Genomic DNA, 9,382 nt, shown 5'->3' on the forward strand with positions numbered 1-9,382 from the left:
ACACACAGAAATTAAGTGCAGTATTAGAAAAAGTGGATCTACAGAAATTATCTAGTTATAAGATATCAGGAGATTATCACTATAATGCATGCTCACTGGGTTTACAAGAGAAGTTAGTTGGAGCTGAGGCCCTCAAATACAAAAGTATGAAACAAGCACACAAAAACCCCAAACTATGTCCAGTAACTACTGTCCATTAGCAGCATCTTAACCTATTCACCTCCCTATTCCATATTAAATCTTTGCAAACACTTACAGTCTTTGCACAATCAAGATCCACTGGCATTACTCCAAATCCTTTAGGATATCCTCTCAACCTGCCTCAAAACATGCCTATCCTAACATGGCCACCATTTTCTTTTAGTTTTTTTCTTTTTCTTTTAGCAATCTTTTCACATAGTAAACTATGAGTTACATGTCTAGGTAGAGTCAAACCTATATTTCAGGTCTCCCTGGGAGAATTCCTGAAACGGATTTCAGGATATTCTGGGTAAAGGGACCAGAGGGACCTGCTCCCCTTTCACTGAATTTGTGCCTCTCTGTGGTCAGGAAAGCAAGATTGATGAGACCAGAAGGAGGAAAGCAAAAGGAGTCTGATTTAATATTCTGTAAATTGGGGCTTTTGTAAGAAATAACCGAGGATTGCCTCCCTTCGTTAATAACTAATGTAAAACAGAAATGGTTCTTGAAGGAAAGAGTCATAACCAGCATTGTAGCTAAGGGTGGACACAGGCATGTGCTTCTAATCCAGGCACACATTTTACACTTCTCCCCACCCAGCCTGGACCACTAACCAGATTAATTTATTCACTTCATCTACCACTGAGCTTTAACCAGGATCCTCCCATCCCATACACTAAGAAGTCAAACTGCCTATTTTGTAATCGCTCTTGCACTGCTGACTAACCTCACTGAAATTAGATAGTGAAGAGCACATCCATCCAGATCAGTTGAAATGGTGACTGGGAGGAGTGGACACAGGAGTGGAGCCCTGTGTTACACAAAGCACTCTTAACTTCTGAGACAGCTCTCTGATCTTTCCAGTCAGGTCCCCTTTTCCTTTTTTGTAGCAGGTGCTCCCAGCTCTCTCACACACACACATCATACATGCATCCCCAACTCTGCAGTCTATCCCAAACCACTCAAACTGTAACAAACCACATATTATTACCGCTATTACCTCCAAAGTATGCATGCAGCTCATCTCCACCCACACTAGTTTTCCTGAAAATCCCACCCCTCTTCTCTGCCTATGCATTTGCGGGGCTGGCTAGTCAGGGACCCTCTTCCAAACTCTGTACAGCATGTACTAAGACCTCCCATTCATTACTCATCTACCAATCCCCCTGAGCTGTCACTGTGCAATCTCCTGCTAGAATAACTTCATCACCATAAATGAAAACAGAAAGAGGTAGCTGCCTCCTTGGAGCTCACTGACAGCTGGCACAGGAAGAGCATTCATTAGCCTGACTCATAGCCTCTAGCCCCACTCCATGTTAACACTTAAATTCTTCATTTGTTAGGCAAATAACTCTGGGAGAGGTGAGAGAAAGAAAGGTGTCAGGAGTGGCAGAGGACAGACAAAGGCCTGCTTCCTCACCAGGATACGTTGCCATTTTCTCCCAAAACCCATTCCTAGGTCAGTCTCCCAGAGAACTATTACACCAGGCTGTTAGAAAAAGCATGAGCCCCTACCCACTCCAAAAGGAATCTAACCCTGGATTTGCACCACACATTCCATCTTTAAAGCTATTTCAGCCTGGGAAGCATTCCAGCTAAACCTGCTGCAGAAGTCTGAGGTGGTAGGGAACAGTTATGGAACTTGTACAAGCCAAATGACATGGTAGAAAGCGTTTTATCTAACAAACTACTGATGCACAGAAATTTCTAGTAAGAATGGTGCAGTAAGTACACATCCCAGGAGCAGTACACAGTTTTAATACTGCATTCTGCACAAGGATCAGTGGGAGAACTACCTTTGCAGAAAACAGCCAATACCGGTCAGTCAGTCAATCATTCATGTGGTGCTGCTTGTAAATGTGATGCAGAAACTCCAGACCATGAAAACAAGACAGCAAAGCACACAAGAAGAAAAGCAGAATCAATGGAGCATTTTAAAACATGTAACAGGAACAATGTAAGAAACACAGTCATTTGCTAGATATTGTGATAAAAGTGCATAGCATTACAGCTTAACCATGATGCTGCAGAATTGTTACTAGTGAACTGAGGTGCCTTACTTGTGTGGTAACTCGGGACAGCCCTCCGTTGCAACAGCAGCAGATTTAACTGGCACCAGCAGCTTCTGAGCATCCTGTCGACTTAACAAGCGAGGAGTATGTTGTTCCCAGTATATGCCATTAATTAAACAAGTTGTGTAGGGTGCAATCTGCAAAGAAAGTTACGGATGCCTGATGTCCTCATCTAGTACTTTGAGAAGTCGAAGGCACCTGATCTAGTGTTTTAAATAAATGCCCTCTCAATCAAATGGTATGCAAAGGAGTAGTAACTACCAACAGTCTGTGGAAAACCTTTCATAAAAGAACAGAAGGGATGCTCACATCAGTGTTAAAACGGGAAGTGTAAAGTTCTGGATGTTTATCATAGTCTACCGGATCATACATTCCATCACGCTTCCTTACAAGATGATGGTGACGACTTAATACTGTCCCATAGACTTTTCTGAGATCTGAAGTAAAAAAATAATAATAATAATTAGCTGTTACAGAACAGTACTTGGATAAAAAGAGCCCCAATGTTTTTATCACATTTATTGCCACAGTATTACCTCCAGATTTGGAAACTTCCTTTAACTCATGTGGTTCCACAAACTCACATGGGAGGGCATTAAACATTTCTTGGGCACCCTGTAGACCAGAATTAGATTCAAAATGAGTAGAGAATTTAAAGGCAGTGTAATACTGTTCATTTGGTGTGTGAAAACTGACATAAAAATGCCAAGTACAACTTGACAGTCCTGCCAGAGAATGTCTTCAGAGACATGCATATTCATTCACACATGCCCTCACTCAATCCAACTAAGCTGCCAGGGTTCTCTACTGAAGTATCAAGGAATCCATATCATTCCCCCTTACCGCAGTATGCCTAACCCACAATCCAATGTCTGTTTTGTATTTCTAATGACAAAGCTGGGAGGCAACTCAGCCACAACAGATGGTTTTGTTGCCATTCTGAGAGCGGTTTCTCTTTAGAGAATACACCCACCAGGCTGCTCTAAAGGCAAAGAACTTCAGGATGAGTTTCTCAAAGAGGTATGTTCATAGACCATGAAGGATGGGTCTTTCAGACAAGCCACCCTTCTGTTCAATAGGTACTCCTATTTACATAGGCAGTGATTTCACTCTGTAGCTGGAGCCTACCTAACAGAGCTTTGCTGCCAAAATTAGGGGAGGACTCTTTTCCCTGGGTCCTATACAATGGCTCCAAACTCCGTCATTTGTAAGCCAAGTCAATGCTATAAAAACAGCAGAAAACGGACTCAACAAGTATTAGAAAAGGTAATTCTTTTTCAATACGTTCATGAGCTGATTTAACTTACCTGGTGAGACCAAAATCAACACAGAGGAGAGAGGGGGACAAAAATCATGCAGGTGAAAAAGGAAAGAGGAGGAGTAAGACTTAATCCATTTTTTTTAATAAGAAGTTACTATTAAAGGCATTAGTTTAAGGTACTTAAAAAATTCCTACTGGCAAAGGAAAAACTGAAGTCCAAGCAAACAAAATTAACTCATTTTAGCCCATTTAATCTGATGTGTGTGAAATGTCAAGTTACTGGTACAAATAAGCTCTATTAAAAATAAAAAAAATTTCAGTTTAGAGACAGAATTCTTACCTTGGAAACATTACCAGTGCCTGTAAACACAAACGTTAAGGGCCCAATAGACTTTGGCATCAATCCCAGCGAAATTTCATACCCAGCATCCCGCACAGCCTGCACAGCCTGACTGCTGTTCCTGTAGTTATGTGCCATCCCAATGTGCTGCAATCAAAGGCACAGAAACATCACGTGGTATATTTTCTATATACAAATAGTGATAATTACCAGATGTCCAAACATCATTTTGTTAAAGAAAAATATATAGGTATATGCTCTTACCATGAAGGGAGTGTGGTGTCCCAAGGCTAGAAATCGTAATCCCAATCCATGTAGGATGTTGATCATTCCTATTATTAAAAAAAAAAATTACACTGTCAGTATTAATTATGAACATGCACAGTTAGAAACTGCAGAAACCGACAGGTGTATAAAATCAACCTTAATATTTTTGCCTGTGTTTTAATATTAATATTTTACTTGTAAAGAAAATTAATATAAACCCAGGGAAAGAGAAAAAGAAATCTATATAATCTACAGGCCAGGATTTTAAGCCTCTTTTGGCCTATATTATGCATTCCAGCACTGTTTAACGTTCAAACATCCTTTTGTCAGATGTTTTCACATCACCAGATTCCAAAGAAGCAACTGATAAAAAGATATTTCTGAAGAAACAGATTTGAAGTTCAGCAGACAGGAATAAGAACCACGCTTCACAAAATCAGTGTAAATGGGTAACAGAGTGACAAACATGTTGTTCAGACCTGCAGGACTGGCAGCAGCAATTTGTTTCAAAAGCCTATTCAGTCAGCTTCTTGGCATTTCGTCTGCCTCAGATTAGGTTGAACAAACAGACAGGACTTCAAAACAACATAAAATGGTGGATTTGTAGAGAATCCATAGAACTATTTGATGTACACTCTCATCACAAAGTAGGCAGCACAAAAGATAAAGAAAAAAGTCTTTAAAAGCTACACAGCAGTTAAAAATGCATTGCAAGCCTCAACTTCCAGGGAACATATATAACCAGAAGTATTACAGGAAGTTACATGTTGCAAGCCTGCCTTCACTTTATGCACTATACCTGCTACACCAGCCCACTTTCCAAAGGCCACAACTCGCATTCCTTTATGATCAACCATTTTTTCATAGTCAATCAGTCGAATTTCCTGAAAATACACAGCAAACTGAGTATTAAAATTTTTAAGTAAATACACAGTCAGTGGCAGATTGCTTTTCCAGGAACTACCTTTTCACATGCCTCCATCACCCTTTGTGATAGAGGCCCATGGACATATACGACAAGGGCAAATAAACTGTAAAAAGATTTAAAAATAAAAAAAAAATGTACAGGTTGCACTGAGTTTGTGTTTTAAAGAGTCTCTACACTGCATGTCCACTCTTGACACGAAGCACCCCAGCTGGCCACTCCGGTTGCCACAGACCCATTCACATCCTCTGCCAAAAGGTCCCTGGCTTCTGAGTGAATTGGCTGCCTCCATCTTACATAATGACTGATTCACCCTCTGGCTTGACAACTTTCCCATAAGCCTTTGTGCTCACACAGCATGAACCTCTCTTGAGCATACCACGCTTGCAACTTATCTGTCTTACGCATATAAATGCATTAACACTGCAAGCACAAGATCCACTTGTGAGCAAGACATACACAGCTCCAGGAAAGAATGATGAAAACAGTTCTCATTAGTTATCTACAAATATACATCCTGAAAGCAACCACACTAGAGAGCAAGCTTTCCACTACACTTCAGTACTAAGTTCAGTTTCCACCCCATGCTAACAGCAACTGGTCTTCATTACAACAGCATTTACCTGCCGTAGAATCTCATCCAACAGGCGCATGTTTGCCTCCTGGGCTTTAATAGTGTGAGAGAAGAAGGCGTAGTTCTTTTTAGGGATTAATTTATCCTCTGGAGGTCTCTTCACGCCCACAATCAGAGAAGCCTCAGAAATATCTTCCTGAATAATGCCACCTGCTTTGACATAATCCTATAAAAGAGAAAAATCAAGGTAATTTTTTCTGCTTTTTCTCATGTTCAGATCTCAGCACAAAAGTAATTAAAACAGCATACAAATAATTCTACAAAGCAGAAACAAGTTCCTACATGTGATGCATTCATAGAGGTCTTTATCAAAAGGGGTATCAAATCTCAAACTGAATTTCCATGTTAATGTTCTATTACATGAGGCCAAAGTATAGCTATATATTAGTAAAGTCATTCATCTTAAAGTCACAGACTACAAAAAGAATATTTTGCTGCATTTAATGTATCTTATAGTATTGCAACAGTGAACATTTCTTTGTAAAATGTTGAAATACTTGTGAATAAGTTAACAGAGATCTGACAAACTAAACTGAAGCCTGATTAGGTATGTTTTTATAAAACTATATAAAACTAAGTCCAAGTTGAAGAGCAACTTCCTAAAAAATGTTTTTCAATATCAAAATTTATTTTTGCTCTCCTTTAACTTAAAAATATGTTCAAATTCCAGCTTTCAATAGGGTAGTTGCATATCTAACATGATTTATGCTTTGTTGAAAACCAGCACTGCACTTTAATTAAAGGGTGATATGTGCAACTGATCACTAATATTTCCCTACTTATGTTTGAAATTTTATCTGTTGGCTCAGACACCTTACAGCAGAGTATTACTAAAACTGTAGGAGCTTTCAGTCCTAGAGGTCAAAGCATTAAGGAAAAAAAAAATCTCCACTCATTCTACATAGAATGACATTAAGACTTAAAAACTAAGCAACCAATTACACCTCACTGTATTTTCATATAGTCTGCAAAAGTCTTTGGAAAAAATCACTGTTCAAACAGGGATGGGATTCACAAATGGAAGGTTCACCATTCCTCTTAATCCCTCTCTCTTTTTTATATGCTTTTTTTAGTGTTGCCTTCATACAAATGAAAGACAAAAATACCCGTGTGAAATGAGAAATTCCCAAGTCTCTACTCCAAGAACACCTAGAACTTCCTCATCTACAGACAAAAGGAAGACAAATCAACAAAAACAACTCCAAAAAATCATCAGCATGCCAACATTACACTAAAGAGCTAACCAACTACTCTTTTTTCCCTCCATTAAAACACAATGATTCCTCATTTAAAAAGGAGAGTAATAATGTTTTCTCTATTATTTATATCCTGCAGAGTATTATTTTTCCTGTGCTATAGTTAATAATTAACCTATGGTTTTGCTTTTCTAACGCAAAATGGGACCTTACCTTTTCATGGATGGCTCTCCGGTTTGACGGTTGCACCAAGACTTTGTATCCCATTTGTGTCAATTCTTTAACATGCCTTGGTGATAGAGGTGCTCTTCTCTCCCATGCATTAACATCTTCTCTCCTGATTGCCAGCACAGACTTATGATGATGCCGACACTTACAATGATGGACCACACACCTACCATTTGTATGACTAAAGGCTCGGAGCATGGTAAAGCCTGATAGCAGCAAAGACAAAGTAGTAAAATAATACATCTATATATATACTTCAAAAATTGTTTGTGCAAAAGTTCTGGTCTCCTTTAAAATCTGCTGTAAAACACAAATCAGCTACTAAGTACTCTAGTTATAGCCTACTTTTGTGAGACATGAGTATCTTTTCATTCCTAAATATAAAATATTTCAATAGAAAATTTTAACTGACATTAAGCTGGCATGTACTTTGTTACATCTCTCTTTGGTGGGACGACCTTACAGAAATAAGTTGCTTACACTACTGTAAAGGAAGGCTTTTAATGTGTTCAAGGTACCAAGTTTTTAATTACACAGCTTACAAAGAATGCTGGAAATGTAAAGATACCAATTGAATTGATCTGACAGTATAAACATGCAATGGCCAAGAACTTATCACAGCTTGCACCAAGAACAGTAAGAAGGCAGCGATAAATGCACAGAAAGAAGGAAAGTAGAACACAGGCTATAATGCGAGCAGTTGTTTAAAAGAGAAAGCCCAGTATGTAAGACTGATGCTAAGTATGTTTACATAACTAATTCATACACAAACTATGGATGTTAAATGACCATAACTCTGTTGCTTAGCAGTCATGGTACATGTGGCCGGGGGTGAAAGGTTTTCTTCCTGATATAATTTTACGCAAAGTGGGAAAGCTTCCTTAGCAGAGATTCCCACTGCAGAGAACTATCCCTTTATTTTCTCTCTCCTTCTCTTCACCCCTGGTAAATCTTGTTTGTCCTCATGCCTCAGTCTTGTAAAATATCTATACACCTAAGCTTTAAGAGGTCCTGTTTAACTCCAGCCTTGCTTAAAGAGGAAAACTAGTAAAACTAGCTAAGGAAGGCATGAACAGAATCACACAGTCCTCTACAGTAGCTCTCAGCGTGAGCATTCCTACCTTCTCTAAACTTGTCCACCAGCAGAAGTTACTGCACAGAAGTTGGAGTTATTTTATGATACTGCTCTATAGCATGTTAAAAGGACCCACAGAGAACACGTCCACTGCTTCTGAAAGTAAAGCAAGTCATGTTATGCAATGTCACTCATCCGCGACACTATACTTTAAAGTATGACCATGACAGTAGGTCATATCGAGAAGCCAGTGCACTGTTCATCTCATACCCAAACCTCTTGTGAACTAAATTCCTTCACACAGACAAGACCTACAAGAAGAAAAATGCTGCTTCCAAAGGGGAGCAAGCTGCCTCGCAGTTAGCGCATGACAGGCACTCCACATCCTACAAGGGAAATCAGAGCCGTAAGTAAACACTTGTGTGACCTCGGACAGGCCAAAAGTTAGTACGCATGCCTCCCTGTGTATGCTCAGACTTAGCCAGTGAGATACTGATATCCCATCGTAAAGGTGAAAGTAACTTCAGAATTCAAAGCCCACAGACGTCGTAAATCCTCTCTCGCGCTCCTCAGTGTGCTCCCTGTCAAAGCCAGCAATTCTTGGCTGTCTGCTGCAGGCCCATTTTTACAAGGAGATTATGCAATACATAACTCTTTCCTCCCTCCCGCCCCCCCCAACCCACTGCCAAGTTCTGGAACAGGGCAGCACACTTGACACTTAGTCTATTACAAAAAAATAGTTAAATTAGATTTGGCATGAAATCCTGCTTTCACGAACAGCGAAGCCACGGAGAGTCTTGCTGACCCCCCCTTTCTGTGCAAGCCAGTGCCCTAAGCAAGCACCCCCAAAGCCCCAGCCCAGTCAGACCACCACACGCACCTGGCCGGGGAGCTGAGCGGCAGTGACCGTCCCTCGTCTGCACTGTGGCTACTGAGTACCACAAATTACACAATTTTGAGTTTTATCAAGATAAAATACCATTGAGCAATATACTGGGGGCAACACAATAACAGCAACGTATTTGACTACAGCATGTGATTTTAATATGATCCTATTTCCAGAGTGGGGAAGTTTGGGCAATTTTACTAGTGCGCCGATAAGGAAGAAAAGCAAGAAAAAAAAGAAGAGCAGGAAAAGCAAGGAAGAAAAGCAATTACTACTTAAAACTTATCTAAAATAAACTGCCGGGCACCAAAAGCGCGC

General features: G+C 39.9%; 1 protein-coding gene across 1 annotated transcript in view; it reads right to left on the reverse strand.

Moving 5' to 3' along the window:
• Window positions 1–7,316, reverse strand: part of AASS (aminoadipate-semialdehyde synthase) — a 33,340-nt gene extending 26,024 nt beyond the window's left edge. The window contains exons 1-8 of the mRNA XM_026067048.1: window positions 7,089–7,316; window positions 5,669–5,845; window positions 4,920–5,004; window positions 4,118–4,185; window positions 3,854–4,000; window positions 2,789–2,867; window positions 2,562–2,689; window positions 2,241–2,389 (exon numbers count right to left, since the gene is read on the reverse strand). Coding sequence (XP_025922833.1) covers window positions 2,241–2,389; window positions 2,562–2,689; window positions 2,789–2,867; window positions 3,854–4,000; window positions 4,118–4,185; window positions 4,920–5,004; window positions 5,669–5,845; window positions 7,089–7,301 — 1,046 coding nt within the window. The 5' untranslated portion in view covers window positions 7,302–7,316. The remainder of the gene's footprint in view (window positions 1–2,240; window positions 2,390–2,561; window positions 2,690–2,788; window positions 2,868–3,853; window positions 4,001–4,117; window positions 4,186–4,919; window positions 5,005–5,668; window positions 5,846–7,088) is intronic.
• Between the last annotated feature and the right edge of the window lie 2,066 nt (window positions 7,317–9,382).

Source organism: Apteryx rowi, unplaced genomic scaffold, assembly GCF_003343035.1.
Source record: "Apteryx rowi isolate R43461 unplaced genomic scaffold, aptRow1 scaffold_252, whole genome shotgun sequence".
Classification (NCBI taxonomy): domain Eukaryota; kingdom Metazoa; phylum Chordata; class Aves; order Apterygiformes; family Apterygidae; genus Apteryx; species Apteryx rowi.